The 23,290-nt window shown below is 49.5% G+C and overlaps 1 protein-coding gene across 1 annotated transcript in view; it reads left to right on the top strand.

Annotated features, from left to right (window-relative positions):
* The window catches only part of LOC119374614 (saccharopine dehydrogenase-like oxidoreductase), a 199,011-nt gene that overhangs the window by 72,206 nt on the left and 103,515 nt on the right, over positions 1 to 23,290 (top strand). Inside the window, exons 2-3 of the mRNA XM_037644780.2 lie at positions 3,948 to 4,054; positions 21,534 to 21,614. Coding sequence (XP_037500708.1) covers positions 3,948 to 4,054; positions 21,534 to 21,614 — 188 coding nt within the window. The remainder of the gene's footprint in view (positions 1 to 3,947; positions 4,055 to 21,533; positions 21,615 to 23,290) is intronic.

Raw genomic sequence — 23,290 nt, 5'->3', positions numbered from 1 at the left:
AGGCGCTGCTCTCGCTCCACCAAGGCACGTCATTCGCCCAACGAAATCGCGTCCTTTCTGCAACGAATATTGCAGCAGTTTTCTTTGTCGGTGCTCTCGCAATTGAAGCAGTCGGCGGCGGAGAAATCCCGTTGGTGCACGTGGAAGCTGCACTACTCCGATGAGCCGACGCACGAAGCCAAAGGCAAAGAACGTAACTGCGTCAAGGGTGCCTCGCCGACGCCAGCGCGGCCAGTCTACCTCTCTGGTATCGAGACGCTTTACCCATGACCTCCGATATCGCGTGCAAGCTCGGAGTAAGCGCTAGTAAGTGTCGATCGTGAAGCATTACTTCTTTTCACCTCTCACAGGCGGCGGCACCGCCCCGCTCCGCCCGCCGCGAAAGAGAATGTGCGAAAGATACAAGGCGCGTTCGCGCCGTGCCTAGCATCTCCCGAGTTGGCTGAGTCGGTAGAGTGTCGGGCGCTTGCCGTCGCGGCCGCAACGTCGTGGGTTCGATTCCCAGCGTGGCATCTTTTTCTTGGTTTTTTTCTTTCTCACCCGTTGGCGTCCATTTTATCAACGTCATATCCGTGACGGATGTACTTGGCGGACCCCGGCATAAAACACTTTCGTGTTAAAAACAGAGGTTGACAAATTTTCTGTCACCACCCCTTTAACTGGGCTAGTTGGTTTGTGTACATTACGGGGAAACAACGCCAATTTACGGGACAGTGGAAGAACAGCGCCTTGTCCTGTGTGTTCTTCCACTGTTCGCGCTTTTTCGCCATACTATACATTAATGCAGATTTTTGACCAATTTTGTAGCGAGGTTTATGTAGTATTCACTGACATCCCGTATTAAGGAGCCAGGTGGCATTTACAGCTATCAATCACACTTCTAAACTTTTTCACACCATGATGTGGTCATTCCACTGTTATTTGTGATGATAACTCTATTCTTTTAAATAAATTGATTTGCCTTGTTACTTGCTTGCTTTATAAGCACGGTTTTCGTAACTGCACGTGGTTGCATTTTTATTTTTTGCTTAGTATCCTTAAGCAGGGTGTCGGAACGAAATGTTTTTCGTTTCGGTTTTAGTTTCGTTTCACCGCAAGAAGTTCCGTTTCGTTTCTGTTCCGGAACGAAAAAAAAGCGTTCCGTAACGGTTCGTAACGTTTTTTTTCTTTGTATAAAAAAAGAAAGTAGGAAAAGGGTAAAGCAATCATTAAAAAAACATTGGATTTGTGATGTAGTTACTTGCCCTCCTCTTAAGAAAGTCGGACAAGGGTAAAACACGTTCTTCAGAGGAGCGGAAGTAACTGTACCACGTATTCCTACCAACTAGCACAAACCAGTATTCATTTCAAAGTCATAGTATTTATTTTCTCACAAGACAAATACGAGTTTTTTTAGTTGGCTTAATTCTTTGTGTCAAGGGAGTGAGCACGATCTCAGAAGCAGCACGTCATTGAGTACTCTCTGATGTGCGAGACCGCTGTTCTGATAAAAAGATCGCCAGGCCTGCGTGAAACACGCAGCAAGTCACAGCAAAAGCTAGAAGAGCGGACTTTGTAGAGCCCGTTGTTATCTCTTGGGGCAACTAATACAAGTAAACATGCAACGTACCCACTACGTCACAAATCGTCGCAAGTTTTCTGAAGTAGCGAAGTTCCCACTATGCCATTTTTTTCATTCTTCGGAGAATCGCGGTACGCGCTACACATCTGTAAGGCATTATCTGCACTTTGTGCTGTGGCTGATAATGAAGAATTATGGCTGAGCACTTTGCAGTGGGTGGGAAGGAGTGTTGCGGAATGGGCGCCTCCATTCGATTCCAATTCCATTCCGGGGAATTAGAACTTGCCGCAATTCCATTCCTTTCAATTCCTCGGAATGAAAAAAACTTAGCCCATTGGCACTGAGGGAATGGCCTGGCAGTCCGATTCCATTCCTGTAATTCCTCAACGTAGGTAAGGCATCTTGATAGTTTTATCGAGTTAAGAATGAACGCCCCATAAAGCTGATGTCATCAAATGCATTAAGAACTGCAAAATTACGCAAAACACGTTGCCAAGGTCGAGGAATAGTAGCTTGGTGACATATCTCGTGCAGTACAACCACCCTACTAATTCCCATAGGGGCAGTTCTCCCGCTACCGATAGTATTTGCGTGGTCAACATGTTTGAACGAATGGTGGTGTTTCAATATTGTTTAAGCTTAAATCTGTTAGTGCTAAAATGACGACATAGCGTATTTTTATGCTGACAAAAGCGCTTTTGCATCGAATACGGAACACTGGGCCGCACTGCCCGTCAGCACTCACGCTTGTCAAGCGCGCCTCGCAAGCATGGATGGGGTGAGGAGAACTTTCTGTGTTCGCCTGTGCGCAGGTATGCAATGTCTTCCTTGTCACAAAGGTTATTTATGTGTGTCAGGTGCTAAAATGCTCGTGAGATAAAGATCAGGCTGTGCATAGAGTATTCGCCACTTTCGGCTGGGGGTATCAATGGGAACCAACGCGCAGGGGTAATTTGTTTCTCCCTTCGGTATCTGCTGGGATAATGCATTTGTCTGTACACTAACTTATGCCTCCGTTTGTAGTAGGCGCGTTGCTTATAAATGTGCCGTGCTTGTAATCAGCTAAGCCATTTTAAAAATTCTGCTTTAGTGTTAACTTGCGAGGCTCTGACTTACTAACGTTTGAAGCTTGAAAAAGAGCACGTAGACGAAAACGTCCTATATTTTCGGAAAAAGACGTAATTCCATTCCCATTCCATTCTTCCGAGCGTTGTTCCCATTCCATTGCGGGGTCGCGAAAATGTTGAAGATTCCGGAGTCATTCCAATTCCGGAGTGGTAACTCCGCAACACTGGTGGGAAGCATTAAACCACACACTCTTTGCGCTATTAGCATTGTGTGATGACTGGTTGTTATTTTACTCTTCTGCCACGCTATATTACACATGTTAACGCGATTCCTTGCCCGACATGACGCCTGTGTAGAGTATATTTGGGATGGAGTTATAAGCACCAGCGTGACACTGTGGTGGAAGGCCCGACCGCCACGCAGAGGGCGCGGATCCTAGAAATTTGTTTCTCATTTAATTTTTTCTCATACCACGCGATAGCGGTCACCCACACCGGCGGCTGCGGAGAACTATGGAGCCAAAATCGGCTGTTGTGATCTCATAACAGCTTTCGCTGCAACAAACCTCAGCGCAGACAATGCCCTCTCCACTTTGGCCTGCTTGACAGGCGCGCAAAAGTCCACTTGCGTTAATATAAACATCTCTGGTTGCCAGTGTTCTCGTTTTTCGCACAATTTCAACATATCTTTGCTTTGGATTTCCTGTCTGAGGTACGTGCTAATACTATACCCTGAGTTATGCTCACACTGCATGAGCTCAGTTGTTCCGGATGATCCGCACCTTGCAAAAAGGTTGTCATAGGCACCGGACAGTTGAAGACGTCATTTTTCCTGAAGGGCCCGCGGCAACGAGGAGGAGCGTGCAAAGAATTTTGTTGGTTTTCCTGAGAGATACTGGGCTGTTCGGCACTTGGTGACATACCCCTACAATTCAGGAGATGCTCAGGCGGAACAATTGCCGGCCATGCAGGCCAGGCTAACCACGCCTGCTGCAACATCACCACCACCACCACCACCACCACTACCACCCCCACCACCGGATTGCGAAATTTTTTCGTGAATCGAAAAACGATTGAAAAAATTTCGGTTTCACTCCGGAACGAAATAATAAATAACGTTTCGGTTACGTTTTCGTTCCGGTCAAAAATATCGTTTTTTTTTTCGCTTTTCGTTTTCGCTTTTCGTTCCGTTCCGACACTCTCTCCTTAAGTGACCAGTATTTATAAACGACAGTTTGTAATCTTATTTTTTTATGTAAATTTGAAAGAAAGTGCTTCCCATTATTGTGCTGATGTGAGCGTATTTGTCGTTCGTGCAGAAGGTGCTCTGGACGATGTCCCGGTTATCGTGGCTGATGTGGCCAACGAGGAGTCCCTGCTGGCTATGGCGAAGCGGACACGTCTCGTGCTCAACACGGTTGGGCCGGTCAGTAGTGCACTGCCTGCTTTGTGGCTGTACACTGAATGCTGTCGCAAGCCAGCTGCTCATTTCCATTGACAGAGCTTTCTCTTGTCCACAAAGTCTTCGGCCGTGTCGCTGCTTGGCCCGAACACAGTGATGCAAAACTATCGGCGAATTCACTATCGATAGCATCGATAGTTTCTTTTTTTTTTTTGAACTATCGATAGTGTAAAAAATATCGATAGAAACTATAAGACAGCATTATCGATAGCGCAATCAATAATGTCATCGATAGTACCAGCGGTACTATTACCGATATTAATATCGATAGTGCTGTGAATAGTTACGCTGTTGTCAAAGTGATATTGCCAAAGTATTTGCGATAGCCTACTATCAGCAATACTCAGTTCACCTAATTTACGAGGATTTTTGTTTTTTTTTTGGCGAAGGAAATTATTTTAGCAGTGAAAATGCAGGAGTATGTGCATTAATGAAATCACATTCAAAAGGGACCACTTACGCCTCGCAGTTAAACATATTTCTTGATATTCTTATTTTGAAATCGAGAAATGCAATACAAACTTGAAGCCGCGCAGTTCCGTCACATTTAACGCTTTGCTTTCATGTACAGCTCAACAGTTCAACTTTATTGTCATGTGTCGGCCAAACATTCTTGTGAAAGAGCACAGGCATGTCAGCTTTCTTGTTCTTTAGCCTGCTCCTCCTGCTCCACGCACTTGGGGAACCAAGTTTATGCTGCAATGAGTTCGCGCGGATGATCTTACACTATCGATAGTACTATTAAACTTATCATCGATAGCGCTATCCACAGTTTTCTCACCATTTTCTCACCATTGATTGTTCGATAGCGACTCAACTATTCATAGTGTCATCGATAGTTGTGCATCTATACAGCGTAGTTCATTCCTCCGCGGTCACTAAGTAGTTGGAACCCGGAGTTGTGGGAACATAGTTGTTTATCGGGTGGTGTATCAGGCCCTCGAACAAGGAGGGAACCAGGGCTTGGAATGCCCAGGTGAAAATGCGTAAGTGGGAATCCAACTGGTTTCAACTGGTGTTAACTGGGATCAAATGGTCCCAGTTGCGGGCCAACTGGCCCCAGTTGGAAACCAACTGGTCCCAGTTGATTCCAGTTGCAACTGGTTCCAGTTAGCAGCTGGTCCCAGTTACAACTCAACTGGTTCCAGTTGGTTCCAATTGCAACTGGTTCCAGTTAGCAGCTGGTCCCAGTTACAACTCAACTGGCCACCAACGGGAACCATGACCAGTTGAACTGGAGGCAGCTGGTCCCAGTTGGAAACTATATCCAGTTTTGGAAGCAAATGGTCCCAATTGTACGCTAACTCGAAGTGCGACCAGTTACTCTGGTTGTACGATTCTTCACAGTGAACGAAAAAAAAAATTGAACTCGAATGTATACGACGTAGCATTGCTGGACTTGAGCGAATGGGTTTTATCCAAGAGTTTTTTGTGTCATACTCACAGAAGGGTACCTGATCACTGGCCTCGTATTGTAAGGGGCCGTTATGAACACAGATGATAGGACGATGAGAGAATAAGAAAATAGCGTTTCATGGTTTGCGAATGAATTATCTTTTCTTGTCTAGACGTCATCCTCCTCTTCGCGTTGTACCCCATTACAATAATATAAACAGTCTTACCTGACCTGATATGTATTTTTTTAAAATCGTGTATTATCGTCGATTATTCCGTTGAGCAAATGCGCAACACAGTGCACTCAAACGTACGCTTTCTTTAGCATCAGTACTGCTGTCATCAGCTGTTTGTCAATCTTTTTACGTCCATCGCGGATACCCGCAGGCGAAGCGGGCCCGATTGACGTCGGGGTGTTTATGCTGCCGTTGTCTGACTGAGAGCATGCCTGCTCGATTGGCTTGTGTGCAGCACAGCGATTGCTTCCGTACGTACGACAAAAAAAAATCGAGCAGAGCCGAGAGCTACCACTTGCGAGACTGCCGCCGACATGCTTCTACGTCTACGATGCTGCTATGCGGCTATGCTGGCTATTCTGCCAATACCCGGAAACACTGCCGCTCCGGCGTCCCAAAGAATTACGTCATGATGACGTCACCGACACCATCTTGAATAATTTGCTAGTTCGGCGGCCTTTTAAAAGGGGCCGTAACTGAAGGTGAAATTGGCGCTAGTGTTCATGGAGATTCAAAATTAAAGCAGCCAATGGCAGCCTGCCGCCGTGCCGGCAAAGCGGTGCACCCCGCGCCGGCCGCGGAGGCCGCGCGCGCGCCGCGACGCTAGTTTTGAATTCCTCGAAAGTTCCGTTGTAGCATGGAGCGAGTGCTGAGAGCGGGCACCAGGCTGGCCGTGCAGGGAGGCTATGCTTGGCGGACACCTGCAAGTCTCCCGTTGTGGTTAGCGGGTCATTGCTCGCTCTTGAGACTTATCGGAGTGGTCGTTATGTCAGCCGTGCTCCGTCGCCGCCATACAGGAGCCCGTCCTAGTCGCCGGCCTTGATATGAAGTTTCGTGATGTTCCGTTACATGAAGCGAGCTTTGGCCGGCGTGTGGAGTTTTCGTGGTGTTTGCGTGTTGTGCGCTCTTGCCGCCGTGGTGGTTAACGGCACGCACCATTCGTACATCATGGAACGGTGCACGGATACTTCAAGACCGGCCGAGTTCCGCAAGATTCTTCGAGGTTCCGAAAGACTAAAGGTGAGCACGCGGCTTGCGTTCGCAGCCACACATTTACGAATTGCAGTTGGACAATACAGTTATTATTTTTTTAATTACGGCTGAATCGTGAAAAGCACGACGTTGCAGTTAACATCGCTGTTCCTAGAAGGAATGAAATTAAAGAACTTGAGACTCATAGTTTAACTTTTGCGTCTATGACAGAACTGCGTGATGGAAGTGCGTTTTGCTTTTTTTGCCTGTTTATCACTCGCCATCGTTTAAATACGCGTTCCTGAGACTGTATCGCAGCTTGCACTGAGCCGAGACGACGAAACTACGTTTGCCTCATGCGACTGCGTAATTTGTATCGTTGGAATTAATAGTTTTTAATTGCTTTATTTCAGGACGGAAACGTTTTCGGAGTATTCGAGAAGGCAAGAACTGATGCGTTTGCCCAAGGAGGGGTTAACAGCTGTAGAATCAGCGCTCTGCGAAGTCCCGATCCGCAACTCAAGTGGACCAGCTTTCTACCCTGCCCCCCAGTGCTTCTTCTCGGTGCGTGAATATGCTATGTACTTACGGCTGAAGAAGTAGTTTGTGTGTTTATATACTGTCTCTGTTATTGCCTATGGAAAAACCGCTCTAAGGATTCATGTGTAGGCATGAGACATGTCCTGTATGCAGAATTTTACTGTTTGTGTTTATCACAATGAAGTGCTCAGTGTACCCAACATGACGTCCTCCCTTCAGTGGCGTTATATTCAGCTAGGCATTGTATTCGCGGTGAAAGAAAAGCTGCGTATATGCTTATTTCACCTGGTCGTTGAGTAATACGCTTTTCTTCGAATGTCATGTGCTGCTGCATAAACTGACCATGGCCTGCATCCCGTTGCCACCAACTAACTTTCAAGTAGTGTTCAAGTACCATATATTCTGTCTTGCTCTTTTTAGCGCAATGTACTTTTTACTGTGCTAAATCTTATCTTTTTCATTTTGTTTATCTGGTGAAGGTGTCCAGCATTTCATGTATATTTGTGCAAAATCTGAGCAAATATGTAAGTGGTTGTTTTGTGTTTTGTATCATTTCAACGGTTAATAAGTAAATAATTGCAATATTATTTCATATTTACATATTTTGCTCTTCGTTATGTTTTTGTCATGCACTGACACTTCTTTAAACTACATGATTACCTCTCATCAGAGGCTCCTCTGCACTTTGCTGGGTATTGCACCAAATGAAAATCGTGTTTCTTATATGTGTGTACGTCAAACGGCCTACACTTTTCAATGTGTTCGATTTTTTAATTTCTAAATTTTACAATGAACTTTTGTGTTTAGTCATGCACACACTGTGAATTCTTCCCTTCTGTTCTTCTCCTGAACTTGTATCGTGCCCCATTACATGCAAATCTTGAGTTTCGGAAACAGAACAATAAAAAGTGGTAACAGAAATGTTGTAGGTGGATTCATCCTTTATGCTCTAGCACATGCTGGCTGCGGGCAAACGCGAATGCGCGGCCTAGCACAGCACGCGCGCGAGGGCACGCGAACAAAAAAAAAAAAAAATCCCGGCGTGGGGCATAGGAGAGGAGAAAAAGCAAGCGTACAAAATAAAAAACGGTGCGCGGCATGGGAGAGGAGGAAAAGCAAGCGCACAAAAAAAAATAGAAAGAAAACGGCGCGCGGAGAGGGAGGAAGAGGGGGTGGAGGCGAGCGGCTGTTGTTACTGTTGCCCTGACGACGTAAGCAACGTAATCGCCACGTCATCGCCCTTTGAGCTTGGCGGCCTTCTGCAAGGGGCGTAACTCAATAGCGCTCTCGGCGCTGTCGGCGCTTGCGTCGGAGGAGCGTTTGAATTTCGCGTCCTATGGGAGGTATACGAAGAAACCGACCCTTGATTCTGCCGACACACACTCTCTCTGCTCTCTCCCCAACTGCCTCGACAGCCGTCACATCAGTTTCGTATCTCATACGCTCAAACAAATGAAGCAGTAAAGTAATGAAACATAAAGATTACACATAAAATAAACTGAAAAGAATTATTTCATGCCAATTCCGCACTATTTATTGGAAGAAAGAAGCTCGATAATAAAGGCAGAAAATTTAGAAACACAGCGATACTAGTTTCGTACACCACATGTGTACGAGGGCTAGCTGCCAACCCGAGTGGTGGATGTGTTCTGTGGTGGTGGTCCGTGCAAGCGGTGCTTAGTTGTGCTGTTTTTCAAAAGGAACGTGCAGATGGTGTGCGTAATTTAGATTTTGTCGAATTAGTGTCCGACAGTTTCATCTCTAGAAGTCTTTATGGGTGAACGCCGGACAAGTGTTTTTTCCTGTGACAACACTGATATGTGTATCCATTGTGTGCGGAATGCTGTGCAAGCCTGCGCCTTGTCGGCGATGCAGCCGTTTGAAGGTAACTATATATCATGCACTTATGCTTCGAGTGCTAGTTATTCAATATCCTAGGGAACATCTTGATATAATGCAATGCAAAGTGTTTTGAGTGTTCAGACGATGGAACACCGCATTGTAAACAAGTTCTTTCGGCACTGCTCTGTAATATGTTTGTTTAGGGGTTTGTGCGGAGTGCTTGCTAATTTTCTGCCATTTGTTTTGGAGCATCACAGAAAACGAGTGCCGTGCAATACTTGTATTTTGAACGGCATGCTAAATAACTATAAAGTATACTCGTGCAAATTTGTAGCTCCGTCCGCGACTTTTAAAGAAAGCGCAAAAAGAGGCCCGTATTTTGCACTGCAAATGGATATTCCCGAACCTGTTGCATCTGTAGATACATACATTCGAGTAGAAACAAAGATGCTTTCGATCCCCTTACTGCCCGTAGTTCTTATGTTTTTGGCGCTGAGGTAAGCGACTTTAAAAAAAACGGATTAAATCCGGCATGATCTCGGGAATAGTGTTCGTAGTGTGAATTTTTAGAAGTCTGGTCTGCTGTGTATAATAAATTGATATGGCTATTCTGAGACATGCATGTAACATATGTTGCCTCTTATTTTGCAGCAACGCTCTCCCATTGGTCACGGGTACGTGAATCTCACGGAAAAAATTCAGGATTGCCGCCAAACACTAAAAAAATTGAGTGCTGTGTAATGTTTGTAAAATAAACATTTGATGGAGTATCCAAGGCTGTTTTTTTTTTATCTTGCACTGGAGCCCCAGGAATTAAATAGCCACATCAGGTTTAATTTTTAATGGGAGCAGCTTCAGACAGTAGTTCCTAATGGGACACCATTTGCAACGAGCAACTGGCTCTTATTGAGATCTCAGTAAGAGCCACTGGCCCCCGCTGCGACCCACTGCCAACTGGAAATAACTGGGACCAGATCAAGTGGTTTATGGCAGGATTCCCAGTGGGGACCAGTTGTCAGTGGGTGCCAACTGGGACCAGGTCAAGTGGTTCATGGTCAAATTCCCAGTTGGGACCAGTTGCCAGTGGGTCCCAGTTGGGAAATCGGCCCCAGTGGGTCCCAACTGGGAATTTGACCATAAACCAGTTGAACTGGTCCCAGTTGGGGCCAGTTGTTTCCAGTTGCAATATTTTCACCTGGGTGGGTTTATTTAGATTACTTAAAGAGGTGAACAGCATGTTCTCACCCGAAGCATGGCAGTACACGTACATGGCAAATCAAAAGGACAGACTGATGGGTTAGTGCATAATTCTGAACAGTAGTGCGAAGAAGCACACGGACGGCGACAGATCGGGACACCTCACTATCTTAGCGCTGTGTCCACGAGCGTCGGCAGGATTTTGTCTTGGGGGGTGGGAGAGGGGGAGAGCGCTGGTGTAGCTTGGGTGGGGGCAAGTGCCCCTTTTGCACCCCCTTGCCGACGCGCATGGCTGTGTCCCGTCTTGATATGTCGCCGTCCGTGTGCTTCTGTGCGCTACTGTTCACAATTATGGCACATCAGTGCAGATCAGAAGCAAGATGTGACAGCGGATACCAACGACGTGGCGATACTGTGTCAGTTACGCTGTTGTACCCTCCAAGACACTGTCTGCAATTGTTGGGAACAGGGTCGTGTATTCCTCGTCCGGGCACTTTTTGACTGGCTTTCACTTCACGCACACACAAGCACACATGCGCGCCCACGCGCACCTCTATGGGAGAAGGGCTCGCCTCAGATACCAACCTCGTGGTGGCAAGTTGCAAACCAAGGAGCAGGAGTCATCCCTTTCAGGAGAGTACCATCGCGCTGGGTTTGGGAGACGCGGTAGGCACGCTCTGCTTATCTCGTTATTACCGCGTCTTGGGACGAATTAGAACTGAGTACGGGAAACCTGCGAGGCGACTGTCGTAGGACTTGGCCGTCAATCCCTGTCCGTTTTGTTCCGATTGCTTCCCTCGTCATTTTGTTCCCGGTGAGGAAACCACAATATATCTTAGGAACTTCGGAGAAGGCCACAGTTTTCTGTTTCTGCTCCCAGCCGCAAGTGACTGCAGCAATTTGCTTGCACTCGGAGTCGTAACAGTGGTCACTTTTAATCTTGGGAAATGCTGGTGAGTGAGACTTGCAGTCTTAGAGAACGGGAATGCACCGATGCGGACAGCGCGCCCTGCCAGTGACTGCTTTAAAGAGCAGAGCTGTTTAGGTCAGTCGAGGTAAATCCCTGGAGATCCGTCGTCCACACTCTCTAGCCGAGCTGCGAGAGCGAAGCCTGACGAGATAGAGAGCGTGGGTAAAGCAAAGTGGGTGAGGGGGAAGCTTAGTGCAGCGAGTTGAGGCTGGTACACAAAGGGTAGCGACGTGGAGAGATTGAAGATGTGTAGAGTAGAGAAGAGCACTATGGCAGCAGCAAAGCAGGTGGTGTGGAGGGGAGGAGAGAGGAACGCTGCGGAGAAAAAACAATCCTGAAACGAAGGTGAACCGTCATATAGCAGACAACGCCGCAAATAAGGGATATTTTAGTTTCTTAATGGTCAAAGGAAGGCATGCTAATGCATGCGTGACCAAGACGAGCCATTTCGGCCGCTGCAGCCTCCCAGATATACGGCTCACTTTTGTCATGGTTTTTTTTTTTTTGTCTGTTTGCTCAGTACTAGTGTTCTCCTTTTTTTCTTCTTGCGCAGGGTCGCATTTGTGTCATTACTTTTGTTAGTGAATCCCCCCCCCCCCCTCCCCAAAAAAAGACTTGGAAAAAAGTTGGAAGCCAGCGCCAGTCCGTGTCACCTCTCTTCGTGCGTTCGTTTCGTTTTCTCGCTCTAAACTTATTGCGCAATAAAGCGCGGTCCAAAAGCTGTACCATCGCATAATTGTTCCCGGCGGAAAGCAGATTGTATAGCGGTGCATTTCAGACTGAAAAACAGCTGACGATGGGCGAGGTGATGGAGTCTCAGCAGAATATTCAGCATTTGAGGACAACCGCATTTTTGTGCAACGCATAAATAACCACAAAAAACGTTGATGAGCAGGCCGGAAGAATATTAAGAAGACAGCATTTGGTTATGCTTTAATACGAGCCGTGAGAAAGGCGTCTTACCTCGCAAAGACAACACTGTTCTATGTCTGAACAAAGTTCTTTTTGGCCAATGTTATGCAATGCAGCCCCTGCTTCTTGCGCAAGTCACCGCGCTTACCTTCAGGTATCATGAAAAGTGCATAGCCATTTGCACGCTTGTTGCTGCAGTTTCCGTCGCAACAATACGGCATTGCGCCAACACTCGGCGCAGGAAACAAAACGCGCAACGTTCGCTACGCGGAGCGCCGCATTGTTTTTCGTTCACTGTTTTTTTATTACCTCGTGGTGCTCTCTTCCGCTTGTTTTTCTTCGCGACTGTTTGTACTGTCCACTGAGTGTTAGTGAACGCTCCTGACCCCTTCTTGTGCGAGGACCATGGAAATCCCCGCATACCTCCCTTCCGCTGAGGCGAAGCTACTCGCGGCCGCAGACGCGGCAGCGGCAATGGGAGCACCCAGTGCGCGACCTCATCGTCCCCATGCTGGTCACAAGCGGACCACAAGCTTCGGCCACATTCTGCCAGCACGCTATCAGAAACCACGGTCCACCCTAGCCTTTTCAGCTGTAGAGAGCCGGATTGGATAGCAAGCTCTCAGGGGGACCGCCGCCGGCCGAGCAGGGCTCTTCTTCTACTGTGGTGATTGTGGCACCACAAGAAAGCAGCCCTGTCACCCTCGAAGATGCTGCTGCCGCAGAAACCTTCCCGCCGCTGCCTGAGCCCTAGGAAGAAGAGGACATGGACATGTCCCGTTCGCGGAAGCGTCCCCGACCCGAGGATAGCAGCGACGACGAAGCAGACGGCCCTCGCAAGCTTGTCCTGGCCGATCCGTCTACGGAGGAGGACACGACAAGCGATAGCACGACCTCTCAGCAGTCTGCCGAGTCAGACAGCAGTGAGGACTCTTTGCCAACGAGTGGGGATAACTCCGCGAGCCCCCCTAGTGCCGCCAGCCATGTCACTGAGCCTGCTGCCCACACTCCTGCTGCGGTTCCTGCCTTGGCAGACGACACAGCGGTTTCGGAGGGCCCCGAGGAAGAGATGGATGATGGGAATACCTCCCCACCGTCATCGGCAGCCTTCCTCAGGACGCCCCCCCCCCCCCCCCCCACCGCCTCGGCTAACCCCCGGAAGAAGAAAAACCAGAAGAAGAAGGGCAAGCGGAAAACAGTTCTTGTTAAGGACCAACTGCTGCCTCCTCTTCTTCCGAGGGATCGCGCAAGCGACCCACTGACTTGCCGAGCTCCAGCAAGCCCCCTGCTACACCACCCCTGACACCTGCAACCTCCAGCCTCCCCACATGGCAGCCAGAAGACCAGGAGGGCTTCCAACCAGCCCTGATCAAGACGGGACGCAGACGAGCCAGGGATATTGCAGCGGTGGGGACCGTGCTGTACCGGCCATCAGCCTCTGGGGGCTCCTTCAAAAGCTCCCCTCGCTTGACCCTTGCCCAGGCACTCATCGCGTAACGGTGTCTCTGCCATCCGCATCAACCACAAGCGTAACATCGTGGCAGCAGCTGTAACGACGGAGTGCCTGGAGCAACTCCTTGCTGTCAAGGAGCTCAAGGGGATCCTTGTGTCTGCCAGGGAGCCCTCCGACCACCGAACCAGCACGGGCTTTCTTCATGGCGCCGACGGAGAGCCCACAGACGCCTCCTTGCTGCCAGGCATAGACTCCAGTGTGCCAGTGCTGTCGGCAACAAGGGAAGGCAGCACTGTTACCCTGCGCGTCAATGGCCCTGTCCCTCCGGAATATGTCACGCCGTTCCTCGTTCAATTCCGGGTCAGGCCAGCACGCCCACTCCAGTGCTGCCAGTGCGGTCGCTTTGGCCACGTTAAGGAAACCTGCAACTGGCCAAATGGCTGCATCCACTATGGTCAGGCCCAACGGGGAGAGGAAAACTGCCAGAGGCAGCGGTGTGTCAACTGTGGCAGACCCCACTCGGCGGACACACCGGCCTGCCCCCACTGGCAGCAGGAACGGAGGGTGGCTACCATCATGGCGTCTTCCACAGCACCTCTGTCCAGGAAGGGGGTTCGTGCTGTGGTTGTTCGAGAGGAGCTACAGCAGGACCAGGTGCCCAGGACAGAAGGGTACTCCTACGCCAGCGTGGTACAGGGCTCCACCACACCCTCTGCCCCCGTACAAACGGCCCCTCCTTCACGGACCTCCAGACCACTCCTGCCTGCAGTCAGGTCCACTGCCCAGGCCCTAGCTGTTCCCCCTTTATCCCCCTGCTGGGACCCCTGCTGGACCTGCTGCTACTTCCCCTTCTGCCGGGACTCCTGATGCCACTTCCCTACTTGCTGGGACTCCTGCTGGACCTGCTGCCACTTCCCTGCCTGCTGGGGCTCTTGCTGGACCTGCTGGCACTTCCGAACCTGCTGGGGCTCCTGTTGGACCTGCTGCCACTACCGGTACTTCTGGTCCTGCTGCCACCACTGAGGCTCAGCGGGCAATATCCAACCTGGTGGAGATCCTGCTGCAGGCCATGCAGCTTGCTTGTGCCACACTGCCCGCTGGCCATCCACTATGCACCATCTACCTTCAGGCAGTGACTCTGCAGACTACCACAACACAACATGGCTAGTCCTCCTCCCGGGACGAGTCGAAGCCGCCGCCCGAGCGTTCTGCAGTGGAACGTGAACTCGCTGGGGCGGCGGAGAGACGACCTGGCCGAGCACCTCCTCCAAAGCAGCTATGACGTCTTGGCGCTGCAGGAGGTATATGCCCAGGCTGATGAGGTCCGCCTACCAGGCTACGTCGGCTACAGCAGCAGGACTGTCTGCACTCTGGACGCTTGCCATGCTGCACCATGCTTCGATGACAGCCACCCACAAGGAACTGCATGCTGTGCCATCTACGTCCGACGAGAGCTAGTCCAGGCGGAGGTGATCGTGGCGGACCTTACGGGCGGTCCATTCGAGTGCTGTGCGGTGCGTGTACGTACAGGCGACGTGGACAGCACAGTGGCCAGCATCTACATACGACCGCGTGAACCATGGGACCCTTCCTGCCTGCTGCAGCTGGCCACACGCCTTGGCAGAGACTTCATTCCTTGCGGTGACGTTAACGCCCACCACTCCACCTGGGGAGGCAGGCGCATCTGTCCGCGAGGCAGAGGACTACAGGACGTCTTCCACCAACTTGGCCTGGCGCTGCTGAACACGGGTGTTCCCACATTCATCCGGCGGAGTACCAATGGCACCGAGATGGCGATAGACCTCAGCTTGGCCACTGAGAACTGCCGATACCATTGGGCTGCTCTCCCTGACACATGGGGATCAGACCATCTTCCACTGCTGCTGACTGCATTCCAGGGCAACAAACCCCACTGCAGACAGTGCCACACTACCGACTGGAGCGCCTCCCGAATCCTGATGGACCAGCCGAACGACGAAAGAGACTTCCTGAAGCAGATTACGGAGAATGCCAAGGCCGCGGCCATCCATTCCACAGTTCCAGGCGGGAAGCCAGTGCCAGACCTCCTCCACCTGCGACTCCGAGCTGCACGACGCTGCCTGGAGCGCGGGGCACGGCGTACACTACTACCTGAGCTGTTGACAGCCTTCAGACACTTGGATGCAGTATGCCGTCGATACGCCCGCCGACGCAGAAGACAGAGCTGGCACAGTGCCTGCTCTACGATCAGCCGCAACCCTGACGGTGCACGAGGCTGGCGCCTTCTGCGAGCCCTGCTTGCCAGCTCTCGAGCACTAAGCCAAGTTCTATTGGTGGCGGTCCTGCTGCGCGTCAGCATTAAAGTGCTGGTAGAACGCCTGGCCAACCGCTTTGCAGACAGGCCCCCAGTCCCACCGACGCTGTCCCTGCCAACTGCTACCACAAGCCCCCCCACCCACCTGGCCCCACCCTGCGTGGATGGCTGAGCAGATCTCAAGGATATGCAGCGAGACCATCCAGTTCCATGAGCTCGAGGCAACACTGGCACATACCCGTCGACGTGGAGCCCCGGGAGCTGATGTCATCGCCAGCCAAATGCTGCGCAACCTGGCCAGACAGCAGCGCGAGCGGCTCCTAGAGCAATACAACTCCATCTGGAGAACAGGGGTCCTGTCGGACATCTGGCCCCGAAAGCCGGCTACCTCTATCATCTCTTGCAGGCCTGTCTCGCTAACCTCAGCAGCCTGTAAGGTAATGGAGACGATTGCTCTGGCATGGCTCGAATGGATTGCAGCACAACTACAGTTCCTTGCAGAACAGCAAACTGGCTTCCGGCGACACTGCAGCACTGCGGACTCAATAGCAGATGTGGTGACCACCCTTGAAGACGCCTGGGCCAGCGGAGAAGTCGCCATGCTACTGCTCCTAGACTTCCAAAGCGCCTTTGACCGGCTCTCTCACGCCGCAGTGGAAGCGGCACTTGACAGCCTTGGCATCAGTGGCTGCCTCCGAGCATTCGTCTGGGCCTTCCTGGTAGGCCGCTCCTTCCGGGTACGGTCTTTCCGGGCCTTCCGAGTGGGCCCGCTCTTCAGCCAACCACGAGACATCACCTCGGACGTCCCACAGGGCTCGGTATTAAGCCCATTCCTCTTTAACTTGGCAATGGCGCTGCTCGCTGCGGCACTACCAGTCCATGGCCGCTTCCCTGTCCGCTGCTCCCTGTATGCTGATGATGTGGCTCTATGGGTACATGGACCATGGCGATCCCTGACGGCCATACGCAACTCGCTTCAAAATGCCCTAAAAGCTGTCGTGACCTTCCTCCATGACATCGGCCTGTCGGTGTCACCCGGGAAGATGGAGGCACTCCTGGTACATCCGCTGGACTCGGCGCGCCGCTGCGCATGGCAGCTCCAGTGGCAGTCCTGTGTGACTCGAGGCCAGCCCTCCAGATCCTGGCGGACTTCCAACCTCAGGGCCTCACAGCTGCCATCCTCAGGTCCAAGTTCGCAGCACTTGGTACGGCAGGGGTATCTATGTCACTCCACTAGCTTCCCTCACACGTGGGGATTGCTGGGAACGAGGAGGCCGATGCTCTAGCAAGAGATGCCCACCACCCCACAGTACCACTGACCAGATCGGTTGCTCCTTTGGACTACTCCAAGCCTAGGCTGAAACAGATCCTTGCTGCCACTCACCCCGACGCCAGAGTGACTGCCAGCCGACCACCCAAGCTCCTTCCCGAGAAGGGTCTTTCCCGTCACGGCCGCTCGACACTTCTCCGTCTCCGCACTGGCTCCGTGTGGACAGCAGCCAGGCTACATGCCAAGGGCCACATCTCCTCACCATCCTGCAGTCGTTGCGGCAACACCGAGACCTTAGACCACCTGCTATGCTCCTGCCCTGCCCTGGCCCAGGAGCGTGCCGTGGTCATCGTGGCACGCAGGCGCTATGGGCTCCTGAGCTCCACCACCAGCCAACTGCTCCACCCGGTACGTCCCCACGTTCCGGCTTTCCACAGCCTCCTGGAGTTCGTGAACTCCAACAGGCTGCTCTACCACTGATAACCGGCCTCTTGCTGACCGATTCCTTGCCCCTGGACGCGTCCTGCCAGCGATGCTGCCGTCGACTGCTTAGAGCACCTACCTACCCATCCCCTTCTTTTCTCCCACTCCCTCTTCCCCAAGACGCTGCGCCGTGCTCCTTCAAGGGCTGCAGAAATTAGCGTCTTTCTCCCCCCTCCCCCCCCCGCACGACAAACAACTACATTTATGGCTGCACACAGGCAAGGCATGGTCAGCTGCTTTCTTTCCTGCAAGCAACGCGTCTCTGCGGTGCACATAGCAGTCCCGCACAAAGAGACGAGTGTGAACGGGGTCGCGGTGCGTTGGGTTCTCATTTACGAAAGGTGTGTATTTGCCGAGCAGTTGGCTGAAGATACTTATCATAACAGGTTTGTCAGCAATTAAGTCATACTGGCGCGTTTGGCGCCTACCGCCATCACGCCTGTCTGCATATCGGGTGCTTATCCGTAAAAGTATTGCCGCACTCGCGATGTGACAATAGCCCCTTCGGATTCTCGGAATGCTGCACTGCGTAATATCTCAGTACTGCGGTAAAACCGACTTGAAATCCGGTACAGCCGCAAACAAATCTGATCACGAAAGTGTTGGTTTCAGTCTGCGACATGATCGACGTGGTAGCAGTGGTGTCTTCAATTAATGCCGTTTAGAACTCGCAATTTGAGCAAGAAGTATGGAAAATTTGATTTCGAAGATTCAGCATCTAAGTTCTGATACATTGTCTCTAGGGTCCTGTGGCGGTGCCACCAAAATGTCCAAATTTTCGAGCATATCCGAAAAATTGGCAGTTGACAGCAGTGTGTCGGAATGGAATGAAAACCAAAAACGAAAAACGAAAAAAAACCGATATTTTTGACCGGAACGAAAACGTAACCGAAACTTTATCTACTATTTCGTTCCGCAGGGAAACCGAAATTTTTTTAATCGTTTTTCGGTTCACGAGAAACTTAACAATCCGGAACAACTGAGGTCATGCAACGTGAGCACTTATGCATATATCAGGGTACAGTATTAGCGCGTACCTCAGACAGCAATTCCAAAGCAAAGATATGTTGACATTGTGCGAAAAACGAAAACAGTGCCAACCAGAGATGTTTATATTAATGCAAGTGGACTTTTATGCGCCTGTCACGCAGGCGAACGTGGAGAGGGCATTGTCGGCGCTGAAGTTTGTTACAGCGAAAGCTGTTATGAGATCACAACAGCCGATTTTGGCGCCATAGTTGTCCGCCGCCGCCGGTGGCTGTAACAACTATTGTGTGAAATAAGAAAAAATAAAATGAGAAACAAATTTCTAGTATCGGATGGGATTTTAACCCGCGCCCTCTGCGTGGCAGTCGGGTATTTCACCACAGTGCCACGCTGGTGCTTGTAACTATCGCAAAAATACTCAATACAGGCATCATGTCGGGCAAGGAATTGTGTTAACATATGTCATATAGCGTGGCAGAAGAGTGAAATAACAACCTGAAATCACACAATGCGAAGTGCACTACGAGTCGGTTGTTGAATGCTTCCAACCCGTTGCAAAGGGCACAGTCATAATTCTTCATCGTCATCAGCCACAGCACAAAGTGCACATAGCCTAGATGTGTAGCGGGTACCACGATTCTCCGAAGAGTGGCGAAAAATGGCATAGTGGGTGCTTGATTACTTCAGAAAAATTATGAATATTTATGGCATATATAGTGGGTACCTTGCATGTGTACTTGTATTAGTTGCCTCAAGAGAGTCTGCAGCAGGCTCTAGAAAGGCCGCTCTTCCAGCTTTCGCTGTGACTGTGCTTTGTGTTCCGCGCTGGCCTGACAATTTTTTTATCAGAAGAGCTGTCTCGCACATCAGAGAGTGTACTCAGTGATGTGCTGCTTCCGAGATCGTGCTCACTCCCTTGACACAAAGAAATGAGCCCGATAAAAAAAGTCGCAATTGTCTTTTGAGAAAATAAATACTATGACTTTGAAGGGTATACTGGTTTGTGCTAGTTGGTAGGAGTTGGTGGTACAGTTACTTCCGCTCCTCTGAAGAACGTGGGATAGAACGTGTTTTACCCCTGTCTCACTTTCTTAAATCCAATATTTATTATGATTACCTTAACCTCAAATTTTTGCATTAAAAAAGCCGTTACGAACCGTTACGGAACATTTTTTTTTTCACTCCGGAACAGAAACGGAACGGAACTTTTTGCGGTGAAACGAAACTAAAACCAAAACGAAAAACATTCGTTCCGACACCCTGGTTGACGGTATCAAAACAATTTAATTTGTCTCATGCTACAGGCAAGGTTAGCTGGTGGCATCAAAACTGGCGGCTGTGCTAGGCCTCACCATGGCTGACTGCGATCGACATCGGCAGCGTGGGTGGCTGGGGAGTACTGTAGTGAAAATCATTTCACCATATACACAGGATGTAAATTCTTGTCAATTCTAGCGACTCCAACGTTTAGCGCCGCATGCATCGCGCTCCTTGACGCCGCTTTCTTCTGCGGTTCATTCCCAGCACGTGAATACTTGCACGTTGCACACGACGATGTGGCTAATAATTGTGAGAAGCCACGGTCTGAGGTAATATTTCACTTGTTCCAAATTTATGCGTCTGTCATGTGTGTTGTTTCGATGGTGCTAGTACGCATGGGAAGTTACTTTGCGAATTTCACTGAGATCTATTGACCTCGGGGAATTGCCGGCGTTGAGGGTGTGCCAATCACGCGTGTGGCTCGTCCAGTGAATCCATTTTGTCTATCCATTGCTACAAACATAATTTCTAGCATATATGCTGCACCACCAGATGGCGTTCTGAGAAATCCAGTTTTTTTTTAGGGGCGAAGCTCCTTATAGCATCACCTGGTCGGTCGTCGCTCCATGCAGCTTGTCCCTGCCGTCGCGTCTCCCGTATCATTCAGTAGATGGCGCTGTCCCATAGAGATGCATGCAAACTGCAGTTGGGTGACGGTATACTAGATGGCGCTGTCCCATAGAAATGTGTGCAATATGTGTGGGAAAAAAAAAAGAAAAAAAAAGGGAATAAAAGCAGCGGCACCCTGCATGCTAGATGGCGTGCAGTAATCAAAGCGGCGTATCGCTTTGATTACTGCTGGGCGAAACCACTGAACATTTCACGGTGTAACCATGATTGCTTCAGGAGCTTCGTCCAAGCTCTTCATCATTCACCCATGGATATGCTGTAATTTTTTTTTTTTTTTGTGGTCACACTCGCCTACATGCAGTACGATTGTATACTGGGTTTGAAAAATGGCGACTTCGAGTTTAGCAGTGGCAGTGAGAACTACCTCCTTTATGATTGCCGGAATTGTAGTTTATTGGAGATTGCTTCGCCGCAAGCGAATAATCAGATCGGCAAAGCTTTAGTGATCTGTGTTGAGAGCTCCAAGTTATCACTGGCATTAATTTTCATGGAACATTTCGTTTTGCTGGTTCTGCAGTTGAGTTCCTTCAGAAAGCCAGGAATGTGTGTTGCATGTAGAACAACAAAAGCCTGCTGCTATTCCCAGAAACTTCATTCGTTGTATGGACTACTTCTGTGGCCATGTCTGTCCAAAGGAGATACAGTAAAAAAAAAACACAAGCGAAGATATGGCATTAATGAGTTTTACACACAATCATTGTGTGATAGAAAAATAAGGAAATTTTGGCGATTCACTGAAAAGAATGTGGCCTAGAAATATTAATGCAACACGAACAAACGTTACTTCGAAATAAAGATATTGTATAGACTAAGGCACAAATACTGCTTTTTAAACTCTAAAGCGCTCAAACTCGTTTTTAGCTTGGCAGATTTTGTTTCTTAGAATGTGTGATGAAAGTATTTGTAATGGGTCTTCAGCCGTTTCCATTTTCATTCGCCGCAGTACCGCTTCTTTGGACGCCAGGTGGTGAAGGCTTGCGTTGACAGTGGCACCCATCACATTGATGTCAGTGGAGAACCGCAGGTAAGCTGCTTTTTTTTTTTTTTTCGCTGAACGTTGGCCCTAGAACCTTTATCTGATCTTGGTCGTTTAACACTAAAATAAGTGAGCAAGGTTATGATCGGTTGGGTGCGAAATACTAAGTATTTGTAGGACATGAGAATTTCGGCGTTTGACATACCCAGTTTATAGAGCACTCGAAATGTATAGCTGCAGAATGTTTTCGCTATTGCCCGTGGAGAGGAAGGAGCAGCTGTTCTTTTTGTGCACTTTCATCTCTTGTCAGATTAATTGCTTATGTCTTGCTGTTTGTAAATATGGTTTGCATGGCAGTGCTGTCATAAATATTGCTACGGTACTTAAAACCGGTGTTGTAGGTGTTACCGAAAAAATTTCAGCAGACCTCACGCATTGTGAGAATCGATTTCATGCGAAGCATTCAGCGAATAGCTGATTGTGTTACTTGAAGAAAAGCCAGCAAGTTCACGGGGCATTAGGAAGAAGCAGATGTTTCTTTCTCATGTCCTTCTGCAGCTGTATATGCAGCAGATGTTTTTTTTTTTTTTTTTGCCTTGAGCCAAGCGTTACGATGTGGATCAATGTCTTCTTGTAAATTGGCTAAATGTGGGCATATCGAGGGCTTACCAGATACACCTACTTCAGTGACACTTGAAGGGTATCTCATGATCCTATGTAAAATCGGTGCTTGTGTTGGAGCACACACATCAGTTTTATCGAAACGAAGTGCACGTTACGGGGCGGTGAGGTAGGTATCATAGTAGCGGTGGTTGGCGTATTTCTGCGGGGTCGAGCAACACTTGACGTTAGCTTGCTGAGGGATAGGAGTACATATGAAATGCTTAACACATTATCAAAGTGGTTAGCCAACACCGCAACCACAATTGACGTCGCCCTGACATGACGTCTGTATAGGGTCTTTTTACAAAGTAGTTTTAAGCACAGGTGTGGCCCTATATAGTAGGATACTCGACTGCCCCCGCTGAATGCCTGGGTTCGATTTCGGATGAAACCGTGACTTTTGTATTCTTTGCGTCTGTCGGGATTTTCTGTGACACAAGCTCCTTAAAGGGGCACTGACATAAAATTTCAAGCTCGAGATGTGTCCTTCATTCGATTGTTCGGTATGCATAAGTATTTTTGACCAAGTTTGAATGGCGTCCATCACCTGGACGTTATTTTATTTCGAGGGCAAAGAGTGTGTGAAAGCTCAAAGGGGCTTTCATCATCCTGCGACATCGACACTACTGTGACGTGTTCGGTGTGGTGCATACCATCCGGAGTGACGATGCACTAGTAGCGAGGACGTCAACGATTCGAGTATTTTTATCATGGCGCCGACGCCTGGAAACGCTTTCACTCTTCATGCCTGATCTTCGTCGCGCCACTTTGAATGATTTCATGAAATTACAAGACGCGAACCACCAAGAAAAGACAGGCGAAAGGAAAGAGCACGATTCGACGTGTGTTCGTCATTCAGCATGTCGGGGAAGTGTGTTGTTGGAAGCGCAGAAAAAGCAGAATGAGTGTGTCGTTTCATTACACGTGAGGTACACGCCGACACGACGACAAGCTATGAAAGTGGAGTAGCATATAGATAAATGTCAACAAGTAACACGCAGGTAGCGTTAATAGTGAATTTTAGTTCGTCCGTAGGATTCATTGCGCTAGCGTAACACCGG

The sequence above is a fragment of the Rhipicephalus sanguineus genome, chromosome 11 (assembly GCF_013339695.2).
Source record: "Rhipicephalus sanguineus isolate Rsan-2018 chromosome 11, BIME_Rsan_1.4, whole genome shotgun sequence".
Lineage (NCBI taxonomy): Eukaryota > Metazoa > Arthropoda > Arachnida > Ixodida > Ixodidae > Rhipicephalus > Rhipicephalus sanguineus.
The sequence above is the reverse complement of the archived record's forward strand: the minus strand, read 5'-3'. Positions and strand labels throughout refer to the sequence as shown.